This window comes from Arachis ipaensis, chromosome B10 (genome assembly GCF_059453495.1).
Source record: "Arachis ipaensis isolate K30076 ecotype BB chromosome B10, ASM5945349v1, whole genome shotgun sequence".
Lineage (NCBI taxonomy): Eukaryota > Viridiplantae > Streptophyta > Magnoliopsida > Fabales > Fabaceae > Arachis > Arachis ipaensis.
The window spans coordinates 457,024-472,668 of record NC_142435.1 but is presented as its reverse complement, the minus strand read 5'-3'; the positions used below and the strand labels follow the sequence as shown (position 1 = coordinate 472,668).

The 15,645-nt window shown below is 28.4% G+C and overlaps 1 protein-coding gene and 1 non-coding gene across 4 annotated transcripts; both read right to left on the bottom strand.

Annotated features, from left to right (window-relative positions):
* Positions 1 to 8,214: 8,214 nt before the first annotated feature.
* TRNAN-GUU (transfer RNA asparagine (anticodon GUU)) lies at positions 8,215 to 8,288 on the bottom strand. The gene has a single exon. It is a non-coding gene; the product is annotated as a tRNA-Asn (tRNA).
* Positions 8,289 to 9,067: 779 nt separating this feature from the next.
* LOC107622645 (uncharacterized) lies at positions 9,068 to 14,658 on the bottom strand. 3 transcript variants are annotated; one of them, XM_088502415.1, is made up of 6 exons: positions 14,394 to 14,522; positions 13,394 to 13,421; positions 11,302 to 11,936; positions 10,663 to 10,870; positions 9,504 to 10,247; positions 9,068 to 9,399 (listed from the first exon to the last, which is right to left on the bottom strand). In XM_088502415.1, exons 3-6 carry the CDS (start codon positions 11,882 to 11,884, stop codon positions 9,312 to 9,314), a joined length of 1,623 nt encoding a protein of 540 aa, XP_088358541.1. In that variant the 5' UTR covers positions 11,885 to 11,936; positions 13,394 to 13,421; positions 14,394 to 14,522; the 3' UTR covers positions 9,068 to 9,311. The 3 variants fall into 3 exon arrangements, with proteins under 3 accessions (XP_088358541.1, XP_088358545.1, XP_088358535.1); XM_088502419.1 differs by lacking the exon at positions 13,394 to 13,421 and having other exon boundaries at positions 11,302 to 11,922; positions 14,394 to 14,658; XM_088502409.1 differs by lacking the exon at positions 13,394 to 13,421 and having other exon boundaries at positions 14,394 to 14,626.
* Between the last annotated feature and the right edge of the window lie 987 nt (positions 14,659 to 15,645).

The window sequence follows — 15,645 nt, the reverse complement described above, 5'->3', positions numbered from 1 at the left end:
AAGAAAAAAGAATTGTATTTGCATTAAGGAGGAGGGCACTCAGATAATCACGCCTAAAACGTCTTTTTTTAAAGATGTCTTTATGTTGTGTTTTAATTGGTTTTGGTATAATTTATTCGGTGTTCCTCATCACATATTATTAAATTCCTCAAAAGATTTTCTTTCCAAAAACAATAAAAAACATTTAATTTAGACTAAAACAAAAAAGGTAATAGATTAATTATTAGATTTTTTTAAAGATTATTTACATAAAAAAATATATCACATTCATCAAAATATATATATATATATATATAAAACAAGCTCAAGCGTTTAAAAATTTTTATAAATAAAAAAAATAATTAATTTATATTCGTACAATATATAAAATAATTACTATATTATTATTATATTATAGATTAAGATTCACTAATTTAATTTTTTTTATTTTTAATATAAGTATTAGAAATAAATAAAATTTTTATATTTAAATGTAGTGTAACAAAATATATATAATATTAATTAGTTCTTAAAAATTTTAAAAAAATAGTTTCTCATTTTAGTAAAATAACTATTTATTAAAGTAGATAAATTAATTATTTTCTTCTTATATACGATTTTTTTAAGACATAAAAGCAATTAATTAGGACATTGGTTAAGATAATTAAAGTCACTATTTCATTAAATTTTTAATTTAAAGAAAAATCCTAGTTAATTTTGATATAGAAATTTCGAATTTAAAAACATTGATAAAAATTATGTTGAATTTTGATTTATTTGATTTTTATTTAAATTAATCACTACATAAGTTAAAGTTCTGTTTTGAAGTTATATTCGAGCTTTAATCTGATTTTTAAAGTTTCAATTTACTTAGTTTGATTTTTTAACTTAGGTATCCGTAACTCATATTAGGGTTTTAAGTGTTTAGTTGAAAATAAAAAATAAGGTAAAAAAATTTCAATTGTCACATCAAATAGTCGCTAGAATGTATAATGTAGCAGTCGTTAGTCCATTTCAGCATGTCGTTAACGATTTTGTGAGACAGTGACAAAAATAAGATTAGGAACCAATGTGAGTCATAACTATTAAGTTGGGAGACATAATTGTTAGAACTTATTAGGAACCAATTGGGAGACATAATTTGTTGTTGCTTGATTAGGAACCAATTGTGAGTCATAACTATTAAATTGAGTAAATCGAAATTTTTGAAATTAGATTGAAATATAATTGTTAGAACTGAACCAGTGATCGAACCGATCAAGCTACTGGTTCACTGGTTTATTGGTTCAACTGATAAATCACTGGTTGAACCGATAAAACTGGTCTCACGTAAATATAAAATATAAAATAGTTAAAAACTTAAAATTAAAATTTGAAATGCATATCTTCACTAACATTTTATGAAGAATCAAGTCTCAACTTCTAAAAATAACTAATATAAAAAAAACCATAAAATTTTAATACTACAATAGTATCTTATTTTGACACAATAAAAAAATAATTAATTCACAAAGCCTATCATCTAACTATAATATCAGTAGATTTTAACACTAACATCAAAACAAATAACCTTAATCACAATACTAGCAATAAAATAGATCAAGTAAATTAATAAATTTTTAGTGAAATTTATATTTATATTAATAATGGTATATAATTAAAATATAATTAATTTTAAAAATAGAAAAAACAAAAATTAAATTAAATTAGATACTTATGTATACTATATAATTAGTATTTGTCAAATATAGTACTTAGAAGTGCAATGGCTAAGTGGCAAGTAGATGTTACTTTTGCTCCAAGGTTCTTGGTTCGAGACCTTGTGGAGACATTTTAATGGTAATTAAAATCTAATAATAGTTTATAATAAAAGAAACATTCTTTTGCAACAATGAACCTATAGTAATAGTTAGGGGTGTTCATAGATTAGATCATATCCATATAAATCCACAGTATTTATCCGTATCTGATCTGTAATTTGAGAATATAATCTGATCTGTAAGATGATCGGATTGGATCGAATCGGATCCACACTCTAATCAGATAGAAGTAAATATGTTTAAAAAAGTAAACAAAAAAATTTATTGACTTTTTTTTATAAAAATAATTTTTTTTTTATATTTTTTATTTTATGGATATATTTGATATCTGATCCAAACATAAAAAGTGCGAATATCGAATTTGATCTAATGAGTTTAGTGCGGATTGGATAGAAATTTCAGCCATATCCCATCTGTAAACACCCCTAGCAATAATAACTAAAAAATTTTAATGATTATATTTTTAACTAAGAGGAAGTGCAAAAAAAAAAGTACTAAATACAAGAACATTTAATCAAATATTAAAAAAAATTTTACTTTAAAACATACAGTTGGACTTTTTTTGCTATATATATATATATATATATATATATAATAATAATAATAATAATAATAATAATAATAATAATAATAATAATATGATAATTGCTTTGTATATCACACAAATATAAACGTTTTTTTTTCTATGATCTTAAGAAAGGTTTTGTAAGTCTCTAACTTTGTTGTCGATTTTTGTAGTGTTAGCTCTCATATTATCAATTTGATTCATATATAATTCGGATGATAAATTATTTGATGACGTGCTTTCTTTTTTACTGTGATATACTTGTTTATTATTATTATTATTATTATTATTATTATTATTATTATTATTATTTACATTAAAAAATAACAAGCCAAATTATTGCCATAACATAATAGAAGTATGGAAGTTTATCATTCTTCTCTAATGGAGGAAACAAAATTCTTTTCAATAATTTATTTAATGTTTAGTAGAATAAAAATAAATTTTATTAGAATAAATTTTAGTATGAGTTTAATATTTTTATTCATCATAAAATATTTATAGAATTACTCGTAGATAAATTTTTGAAAAAAGAAAAAAAACCATGATTTTTAATTTTATTTTTAAATAAACTTTATTTTTTATTTTAAAATAAATTTTATTTTTATTTTTTAATAATATTAATTTTTTACCGTATATAATTATTCAATTATTTTTTAATCACATATAAATAAATTACTCTTAATAAGACTTTTTTGTGTTATTCAATTATCTTTTTTTAAAAAATAATTAATTATTAAAATAATTAAATTTTTCACAACAAAAATAATAAAAAATTATGAATGAAAAAAATTAACCATCCTTATACTTTTTTGTATTTTTATTCATATTTTAATTATAAACATAAATATAATTTAATTATATTATTTATGAAATGTGACTATAGATGTAGGTAAAATTTAGTTATATTACTTATATATAGTTTCATTGTATTGTATTGCTTATAAAGTTAGATTATAATTATGACAATAGAATTGTTCTTGTATTTTTATATGTGTGACTAATTGGTGGTGTTAAAACATTACTCTTAATTATAAATAAGGTTTATAATTTAAAAAATCAAAGACTCAATTAAAAAGATACGAAAAAATGATGTTAAAATATTCTAACTCTTTAAAATAAAAATATTCAAAATTTAATTAAAAATTATTTAAAATTTAAACTCAATAAAAATTTATATTCAATGTGTTTTGTATTAAATATATTTAATAACCTATTATATCATATTATATCATATTGGTTGAAATTAGTTTTTATAATGTTAATTTTTTAATAACACTTTATTAGAAAAAACCATCTTTTCAGAATTTTTTAAAAACTAATTAATATTATATATATTTTATTACAATATATCTTGTTATAAAAAAATTATTTATTTCTAATGCTTATATTAAAAATAAAAACAAAATTTAAATTAGTAAATTTTAATCTATAATATAATAATAATATAGTAATTATTTTATATATTATACGAATAAAAATTAATTATTTTTTTATTTATAAAATTTTTTAAGAGCTTTTATATATATATATATATATATATATATATATATATATTTTGATGAATGTGATATATTTTTTTATGTAAATAATCTTTAAAAAAATCTAATAATTAATCTATTACCTTTTTTGTTTTAGTCCAAATTAAATGTTTTTTATTGTTTTTGGAAAGAAAATCTTTTGAAGAATTTAATAATATGTGATGAGGAACACCGAATAAATTATACCAAAACCAATTAAAACACAACATAAAGACATCTTTAAAAAAAGACGTTTTAGGCGTGTTTATCTGAGTGGTCTCCTTGCATTAATATATAGAAATATATTAGTTTAATTTTCATGCAAAGATACATAGACATGCAATTATAACTATCTTTTTAGATATTATTTACGTGATTAATATAAAAAATAGTTATTTTTATTAATATTATGTTATATAATTAAATACATGTATAAAATAATTTTATATTAATAATACACTAAAATTAAATTATATATATATTTATATTTGCTTGAATATGTGTTCATGATTTATATACTATTTATGTTTAAGAATTATATATTAAGAATTTAATAGTATAAAGTAGTTTTATATGTATATCTTATTAACATAATGTTATATTAATTAAGAGGAATGTTAGGGCTAGCACTTTTGTTAAATTTTGGTCAGTACTAAACCATTAAAAGAAAATTGAATGATTCTATATCAGTAGATGTAATCTCACACTATTAAAAATATTATTGATGGCTAAAAATCACAAAATCTGCTGGCCCTAAATTTTCTCATTAATTAAAATAATTATCTTTTACATTAACAGTATGAATGATCATCTAAAAGAACAGATATAATTATATAATAAATTACTTTACTGTGAATGTATTAAAATTAAACTCTTATAATCTTATATTAATATGTAAATATGTAAATAGCTAAAAAAATTATATTTTTTTATTATAACATGTAGATATAATATACTTGCTCTAATTCATTTGTATTAAGTGCAAAATAATTTTATACATACATTCAATTATATACAATCACATTAGTAAAAATCATTACTTTTTATATTAACTATGTGAATGAACATTTAAAGGAATTGATGTAATTATATGACATACATTAAAATTAAACTCTTGTATTAAACCAGTATATCTTTTTGCTATTTCAACCATTTTTCGATTTAACTTTAATTATTAGTTTAAGTGTTTAATATGTTTAATTGGATTAGATTAAATTTGAACCAAAAAAATTTATACTTCCCCTTATGCTTATGTGAAAAAAAAAATTATGTGGTAAATAAAATTATTAAATTAAATTAGTAAAAAGATATATAATGACTTTTTTTATTATACAACATTTAATTTGACGATTATGGTTATCAATTTGATAAAATCAATTCTAACTAAATCCATTCTTCCAAAATTATTTTCTTTTTATAGAATCAATTTTAAGTTTTTAACTAACAAAAAATGGTCGTATATTTGTACATTATTTCATATATTTTCAACAACTAAAATAGTCATATCTATTATAGTAGAATAATAAAACCTATTATAATCGAATAATCAAAACTTTTATAAACACTATATATATTCTTATAAAATAATTGTTTTTTTCTATAAATATAATCGAAGACATGAAATCTTCTAATAAAGCTAGCTTCAAGCTGGCAATCAAGAAATGTGTGATCATAAAACTTTAGTGGATGCACTTTTGTACCAGCCATTTCGATTGTACCTAAATTTTTTGTTCAACAGCCATAGAAATATTCACTCGTTATTATGTTATGGATTTATCCTAAATACAAAGTCATCTATCTGAAACTTATTACCAAAGATGGATATTAACTAGACCTTAATTATATTATTAGTTAAGAACATAACATTATAACGGTTAATGGAGAACATCTTACAAATACAAATCATTTCTTAACGGTGGAAACTTAGGTGCAGTCGACTTCACGTGAATTTAATAGTTGAGAGTCGTTAGATGAAATTCAGTCAAATCAGTCAAATAATCTAACAGCTCTCGTTTATCAAATTTCTTAACACTAACAATTGTACATTGTACTGCATGTATGTATATTATATATCGAAAATAAAAACAAAATTAACTAACTAACTATATGTAAATTAAAGCTGCTAAATATTTATGTTAGTATCAAATCCATTAATATAACAACTAACAAACTTGTAACATCCATTCACTGCTTAAATAAAAAGTAAAAAAACTAAAAACTAATTGTGGTCTGTGAAATTAAAGCTAAGACACAAGGTGAGTTATGAAATATAGAACCGAAAATTTGTATCGTGGAGAACGTGATTATTTAATAATAATAATGGATGGTTTGGAGTTTATATAAATGTGGGGCAACACATTGTTTTTTTTGTATAATTTTGTCATTTAATAGTTGATAGAGACTCATCGGTGACGTGCTCACTTAACCAAACTCACACATGCACACACCGTTTACATGCACTAAGCCACTAATACATAGGCTCTTTTTTTTGGGTACGAAGGTAAAAATAGTAATATATTTTAATATTATAATTTTTTTATATTTTTTAAAATCGTAAAAAATATATAAATTGGAAGGTCTTATTTTTGTACTTTATCGAACAATTTAATTTTTATACTTCTAACGAATTAAAACGATCCAATTTTTACTTTTCTAATTAAACGATACTTCATTTGAGAATACTATATATATATATAGAGGTTGATAACAAAAAAAAATCTAATAAAAATTACTCAGAATTTATTTTATTTAATATTAATTAATTATTATAATAATTAATAAATATTAAATAAAATAAATTTTGGCTGATTTTTTCTACAATTATGGAATAATAACTATGTGAGTACTAGCAACTAGCAAGTAAATTGTCTTTATATTTTGGCTGGTTTTTTCTACAATTACGGAATAATAGTAGTGATTGGCTTTATATTTTGGATTTGTCTGAAATAAAATAATATTAAAAAGCATAATAACTAAATTATTTAAAGATAAAATGCATTTAGTCATGTTGAGCAAATGAGGAAAACAATATTAAAAAATATATATTTAAACTTCAATTCTATATATATATATATATATATAACTAAAAGTATGTTTGTAAATTGAGATAAAATGAAGAAAAAGATGGAAATAAAAATAATAAATATAAAGTAAAACCCCAAGCTAAATCAGTTTTTTTTGTTTTTTTTAATAGTGTATGTGATTTTTTCTTCTTTTGTGGTGTCTTTGTCATTTTTGTTGATAGGCACGCTTGCCTAGGTGCATAGGTTTGGGCCAATTTCGAAGACAAAATCTCATGACCCATAAGTAGACAAAACTAAAAACAATAAAAATTTTAAAAACTCAAGTAAAAAAAAAATTAAAAGTGAAACAAAATAAAATTAATTTAGAATATAGAATTTAAGATTTAGAATTTAAAATGGCCAGAGAGACAGCAGCAAGATAGCAGCTAATAGTAATGGTAGGCGGCTGATGATGATCGGTAAAATTATAGTATTTAAAAGAAAGAAAAAAAATAAAAAAAAAAGAGTAAAAGAATTATTTAAAAAAAATTGTGAATAATTGGATTTGCTTGTTTATTGATGTTGAAATTGACCATTTTTTTTCTTTCTAGTAGACTTGTTATAATAACATACATTGATCTACAGATATAATTAAAAAGCATTCAATTAGCTTTAAGATAAATAAAGAAATAATAATAACAAATAAAAATAGAAAATTCGAAAGAATTTTTTTTTTTTTTAAATTTGTGTGTATATTGAAGAACCTGATATAGTCGATTTTCTAGCACTGCTAGTCTCTCCATTAAGGTGAACCTCTTCAAGAGCAGAGGAAAGAGCTCCATTGGTTTCAAACATTTCTGAATAACTAACTACTCAAGTAACAAGACTTTCTAGTCTCTAGGCGATCCAATCTTTGTAGAATGGACAAGGATACATTAAGATCTTCTCTTTCATATTTGTTCATCACTTATAGCATTGCTATATGCAATAGAAATCTATATACTACGCATACATAGAATGTGGCAAATTTCACATGCATGATAGAAGAAGAGAAATCAAATTTATTATAAGTATGTGTAGTTCAACTTTTAGGTGGATATGTTTTAAAAGTTTAATTTTAAAGCACTAATAATGTAAATTTATACCGTCGTATAATTATATATTTTTTTATATTATTTTTTTAATATAGTATTATAAAATTAAATACATATATAAAATTATTTTATATTTATATTGAGATTTTGGTGTAGTAATAAGATATAGTTGGATTGATTATTTCATATTAAAATTGGCTTCAAGTCCCATACTATTATATGTGTAATTTAGTACGCTAGAGGAAGGGCTTGAACCTTCGACCTTATGGTTAACAGCCACACGCTCTAACCAACTGAGCTACTCCAGCTTCTATAATTATAATTTTAATTTACATTAATAGCTTCTTTAATAAAGGGAAAAACCTACCAACGTCGATTTAATTCTTAATTTCTTAGATTCTTAGTCTCAGGAAATATTATTAACGAAAAAATCAAACAATTTTTTTAATAATATGATAAATGGCAGAGTACTATTAATCCAACTAAACTTCATTCACGAAATAATCTCATTTAAGGATTGGAATCATTTATTTATCACCTATATTCTTGTTTATATCCCACCAATTGGACTATTAGAGACTTGTTAAAAAAGTTATAAAATTAATCAATAATAAATGAAAATTTCAATAGATGCGCATGTTCAATTCTTATTGTTGAGACGTATGATTTCAATCACTTTTAGTAGTACGATTTTCCAAGTGACCAATAGATTAGTCTTCGTTTCGATATGGCAGTTTGCGATGAATTTGGATTCTCTAAATTTTGAATTTTCACTTTAGAGGGTAAAGTATGATCTCTCACTCTTGAATAATTTCTCTCATATTTTCTCTTAGTCCCACCTATGAAATAAATAGTAAAATATCACACTTTACTCTCTAAAGTGCGATGAATTTGAATTCTCTAAATTTTGAATTTTCACTTTAGAGGGTAAAGTATAATCTCTCACTCTTGAATAATTTCTCTCTCATATTTTCTCTTAGTCCCACCTAATAAAATAAATGGTGAAAGATCACATTTTACTCTCTAAAATGAAATTCAAACTTTAGAAAATCCAAATCCGTTTGAGATATGAAAGCTTCGGACGAACATTTGGATTCCAACTCATGTGAAGAGAGAAATGATATTAATAAAGAATGATTTGGCATTCATAGAAATAATGCTGCCCCTATGTTACTACAGAACTGTTTAATTGTACACTGATCCAAAAACTGGCATTTATGGCCAGCTAGAAAGTCCATTTGCATGCAATGTGGCTTTTTAGTTCTGATTCTCAATTTCCAACATGCGGATAATGGTTTTAGCCTTGCAAATCTCTCGAGTCTGGCATAGTACTAACTTTCCTTGGAAGCAGCTACTGGAGCTTTTGATCCATACTTGGCGAAAACATCACTTAGTACAGCCTTTTCCTTGATCTTTAACCTGTACCAGTGTGAATGGAAAAAACATTTTAGAATGAAAAGCAAGCATGAGAATCATCATCTGATAAACGTGTGTAAAATGCACACAGATAATGAGATAATTACCTCTTTGCGGATCCAGGAACATATAACTTTGGAACCTTCTTGCCTTTCTGTTTCGAAGCCCGCTTTTTCTTCTGCACGCTCTCTTGTCCAACTTCAGCAGATGAATTTGGTTCAGCTATGAGGTTTCTATCTATCTGCTCTAAGGAAAGTGAACCAATTTCGGAATTGATCTGCATTTCCACACTATCATCATCATCATCCATGAAAGCAGTGGCAGCATCCTGATCCTCTACAGAACCCTCTTCATCCTCTTCTTCTACACTATCATCATAATCTGCCATGAAAGCGGCGGCAGCATGTAGATCCTCTACATAACCCTCTTCTTCTTCTTCTTCTTCTACACTATCATCATAATCTGTCACGAAAGCTGTGGCAGCAACCTGATCCCCTACAGAACCCTCTTCATCCTCTTCACTCTCATCATAATCTCCCTTGAACACAGTGGCAGAATCAGGTTCCTCTCCAGAACTCTCTTCTTCTCCTTCTCTGTATATTTGATTGTCTGCTTCATCTGAAACATCCAAAGTGGTCCCATCCCAAGAACTAAGGGCAGAATCCTTCGCGTTAGAAACCTCATTTGAGTCCTCTTCAACACCAGAGACCATGAGAAGTGGAGTGGTGTTAAGATTTGCACTTGATTTCGGAGAAACAGGAGAGGAAGAATGTGCATTTACAAATTCACATTTTATTGGCTTCTGAATCTTGCCAAAAGCAATACTTTGTCCAGAATATAGCTCTATAAACCTGAAGGAATGATCATTTGAGTAAAATATACTACCACAGAGAAAACAATTAAAATCACTGTGAGCCAGCAACACTTTCTGGCATTGATAATGGTACAAATAATCAACAACCATTATGACTAGATCCTTAATTCCTAGAAATACACATCTGAAATCATTCCACTTTACCCGAGTAAAAGAAATGAAGCTTGAATTTGTTAACCAAGAGAAGAAAACAATCTTTTAAAGTTTTACATATTTTCACTGTGATAAATAAAATAAGAGTTTCTAAAAGGGAAAAAACTTTTAAGCTGGGTTAAAAGTCCAAATTCTCAAATAACAATCCCAACACCACAAAGAAATTATCACCATAATATCTCTCTCATTGCAAGAACTCCATGCACTGTGTATAGACTAGAGTTCTAGAACACACCTACCTAACTGCATCTGCTTCACACTTGAAATCAACAAAAGCAAAACCCTTGCAGATAGGGTCCCGTGTCTTCTTGTTTCCAATAACTGCCGGGACGATATTCACTATGCCTGGAATCCCTTCAAATGCAGATTTCAGATCCCTATGAATGTTCTTCTTTTTCGGCAGGTTCACCAGGCGCACTCGACCACCAATCGGAACAACTTGAGCGTCTTCAAAATTTCATGACAACAGTAATAGTCAAATGCCAAATTGTAAACACCGCAGAAACAAGAAGTAAACAATGGCCAAAAACAATGGCCTGTTTCATTCAAAGGCCAAACACAAACAAACAAACAAACAAACAACAACAACAACATCAACAACATATAAACCACACTAGACCACTAGCAATTTCCTTTGACCATTACCAAGTTCTTATATTCTTTTCAGGCTCCATAAAATCTGCACTTCTGAATCAACAAAGATTAAAGAATTCAGGATAAGAAGAAAAAATTAAGAAAACATCAAAATTTTCTTAAAAGTTAAAACGAATGTATTATTTCACCAAACATAGTAACATGAAACACAAACAAGTGAACAATAGCACAAAAGCAATCACTATGTGGAATAAAATTCGAACAGTTTTCAAATGTAACTAAACCTTTCTTCTTTTCTTCACTGTTTTTGGAGTTAACAACACCGCTCTTGAGCTTCTTCAAGTTAGCAGCTTGTGCTTCACTGCTCTGACGTATTTCATCGAGCAGCTTGTCCTCAACAGAAGTATCATACACTTTCCCTTCACCGAACCCTCTGGGTTTGTGCTTGAACCACTTCCTCATCTTCTCAAACGGCATCATTCCCTCTTCATCACCACCTTCTTCGTCTTCGTCTTCGTCTTCATCACCATCACCATCGTTGTCGTAGTAGTACTCATTATCGCCGCCCAAAACAACGTCGTCGTCTTCAAAGTCTTCGTCGTCGTCGTCGTAGTAATCGAATTTATCGTCGTTCGTTTTCGTGCCACGACGCCGTCGCCTCCTCGAAGATGTTGCAGGGGAGCGACGCACGGCGCATAAACTCACACGGGGTTGTCGGAACCGATGAAAGTGGAGATCGAAGCATGAAAAGAGTGGGGAGACGATAGCCTGAGAGGCACGTGCGAGAGCGAAGGAATGGCACGTGCCGGTTCTCACTCGAACCGGCAAAAAATTGTAGGGGGCCAGAAGCAAAGCTGAACGGAGCATAGCTTCTTCCTTCTCCAATTTTCAGCTCCTCCGCCTTGCTGCTTCAGTTTATCTTTACCCAAACAAAAAAGTGTAATTAATTTAACATTTTTAAATTACATATATTATTATTGTTATTAAACTAAATTTGTAACGATTTAAAGGATGCTAACTAATTTTAGTCATTAATAGTTACAATTGAACAACAGAACAGAACAAGTGAGAACAGGTTTGGAGACTGAAGCACAGGTTTATATTGAAATGAAATGGGAATTTTATTTGTTTTGACATCCATATCCATGATCCATAAGAAGCTAATTATGTGGATTAGCAACAATCGGTAAACAAATTGATATAAGTATGTATTGATAAAAGAAGGCAGAGGCAAATCTGAAATAAAATGCTTATCAGCTTCAAAGAAACTTGGATTAGTCACTGACAAAATTGTATTGATGCAAATAACAGTCAAAGGAATCAACAATATGGATCTGTCTAGGCCTGAAAATTGCATATATTGTACCAAGTCACTAATAAATGAAAAGGGACCGAAGCAAGAAAAAAACAATTAATCTTTAATTAAATATGCTTCACCCTGCATAACCAGCATTCATGTCCATTACCATTTTGATGCAACAAACATTTCTTCCAAAATTATAACGCGCGCAAGTTCAATTATTCATATTGAATAACAACTTAGACTTTTTTGAATTGACTATAGTTGGTAAATTAGGTGGCTGTTTTGATAAACCACATTTACCAACATGGACTTGAGTAGTGAGTCATTTATATATGATGATGCAATAACAATGAGTTGGAACCAACTAAACTAAAATGCAAACTCTGACTCAAATTAAGGAAGAGTACTTATTCAGGTTCTGAAAACCGGACCGGTCATCAAACCGTTTTAGTTACTGATTCACTAGTTTATTGGTCCAACCGGTCCAACTAGTGATTCAACCGGAAAAACCGTTTTAGAATAAAATAATAAATAAATTATAAAGGACCAAAGATAAGGGTACTCCAAGAACTCCTATTAGATGCAACAGCATTCAACATTATCACATATTCTCACACACACATACAAAGCCTTAACTCAAAGAACAACCACAGCAAGTGACTTGGAAAGAAAATGTAAACACCGAAACAATCACAAGCATACAGAACATGTGAATATTATTATAGCAAACATAATAATAAAATAGCTCTTCTAATGCGTCTCCAAAAATATCCCAAATCAAGAAAACTACATAATCTGATCCACTTGATTCAGAAAGCTACATATATTAGAAAAATTAAGAATCAACTAAAAGAAAAAGAAAAGGAAGGCCTGGTTGATTCGATTCAATTGCCTGAGATGAAGAATCAAACAGGGCTGAGAAGCTGAGAGTTTAAGTGTTAACCCTCAATATTCAAATAACATGACTCCATTATTGTTATTATTACACCCTTCTACTGTCACAAACTCAATATATATTATAGTCCGTTGACACTTGTGTATTCACAACTTGGCCTCATCATTCTGATTCATACCTTAAGTAGAAGAAAAAGTCCCAATCAGCTTTCGTTACAATTTTATCCAGAGAGTTGGGGTTTTGGTTCGGAGTTCATGCCGATGATGATGACGAGAGGGATGAATCCGTGAATCAGTAACATAGGCAGTGCAAATTTTAACAAAGTTCATCACAATGATTAACAACAACAAAAAGCACTGAAGGAACACTCAGTAATATAGGCAGTGCAAATTTTAACAAAGCTCATCACAATGATTAACAACAACAAAAAGCACTGAAAGAACAGTGAATCAGTAACATAGGCAGTGCAAATTTAAAATTTAAAAGTTATCAATTTAAAATTTATCATCAAATACAATCAGTGAGCAAAGCCAATCAATCAAGCACTGACTGAGCATTCTGTTCTGATTCTGTGACTGGGAAGCAACAAATTCAGCAACAAATTTAACAAATCCTAGTAAAGTCCCGATTTACAGCAAAAAGGAAAATTTATTGATTACCAATTCAGCAACATGCAGAAATACATGGAGAAGGGAAATCTGGAAAAGAGAGAACACTGAACCAAAACATTAACCAATAATCACAAAACACTAAACCTTCACCGAGCAATTACAAACATTAGCACATTATAAAACATTCCAAAACACTAAACCTTCACCCAGCAAAACCAGCAACTACAAACAAAGCCATCAGTAAATTTGAACAAAAAAATTAAGAGCCATCAGCAACTAACAGAGCCATCGAGCCATCAGTAACAGAGCAAAGAATTGAAAGCAACTGACTAACAGAGCCATCGAGCCATCAGTAAATTTGAAAAAAAAATTTACAGCCATCAGCAACCAGCAAATACAAGACAGATCCATCAGCAGCAGACAATTACAATTTACAAAACATTACAAGAAAAATGGAACAAAAATTGAACAACAATTTCAGAACTTCAAGCGAAGAAGAAGAAGACCGAACATTCAGAAATTAAAAGGAAGAAGCGGAGGCGAAGAATTGAAAGCAGGGCCACTAACCTGGGTTCCGTGCCGAGAAGCCAGCGAAGATGAAAACGACGTGCCGAGCTACCTGGGGAAGAGGAAGATGAAAACGACGTGCCAGCGAAGATGAAAACGACACGGGGAAGAGGAAGCAGCGGCGGCGCTGAGGACCTGAGGACGGCGGCGGCGATGAAGGGCTACGGTTTTCCTTGGCTTCAGAGGTCTCCAGGGAGTGCACGAATGATTGGGGAAGAAGGGGGGGGGTGGGGGTTTGGTTCACGAATGGTTCTGCTTTTGTTTTGGTTTTTTTTTTTCCAAATAAACAAAACGGCGACGTTTTATTCGAACCGATCGGCCGGTTCGAAGGTTTTCTCTCAACGGTTATAAGTATCGGATCGAACCATTTTTATTGTCGATTCCCAGTTAAATCGATTCGACCGGCCGGTCCGATCGGATTTTCAGAACCAAAGTTTTAAGTACTACTAATCTACTATTATATAATAGTATTTTAAATGTATATTTTATCAGCATACACGTATTTTATTGCATTCAGACATGTTTAATTTGTTCAAACTTGAAAGTATGAATGAAAGATTGATGGAGTAGCTATTAACAATAATGAATTCAGCAAGTTCATCTTCATGACATTTCATCATATACATCACACTCAAAAGAAAAAGAAGACTACACAACACCCAATTCTTGGATTTTTGAACTATTTACTATTACTATATATTATAAATTGCATGATAAATGATCATACCATAAATATATATTTTTTATGGAAATTTTTGCAAAAATAATAAAATATTTGTAACCAACTATATCACTTTAAAAGGTGTTAAGATAATTATTGGTGGTTTTTTTTTTTTTTTTTTTTTTTTGGTCTTGGGCTAAGCCCATAAACCCTACCCAAACCCATAATCCAACCCGCCCAAACCCAAATCCCAAACTGATCTTTTCCCTCTCAAGGCGTTGAATTGCAACAGCAAGAGATAAGCTTCCATGGCATCCAAGCTAAGATCATGGTTTCTTCCACTTTCCGATTGATCTTGTCTGGAATCAAGGCGTGGTTTGGTTCATGAAGTCCACATCAGGTCTCTCTGTTGGCATCACCTCCGCAAGAAGCTTCGCCCCAGAGGTTGAGTCACTGCCTGAACCCATGATTTTTCAGGTTCTTCTCCTATATCCTCTATTGGTAACCTCGTTATCTTACCTCTATTGACCCTATCTTTTCTGAATTATCAAGATATTCTGAATTTATCTTTTCTTAATATTTCCGCAATTT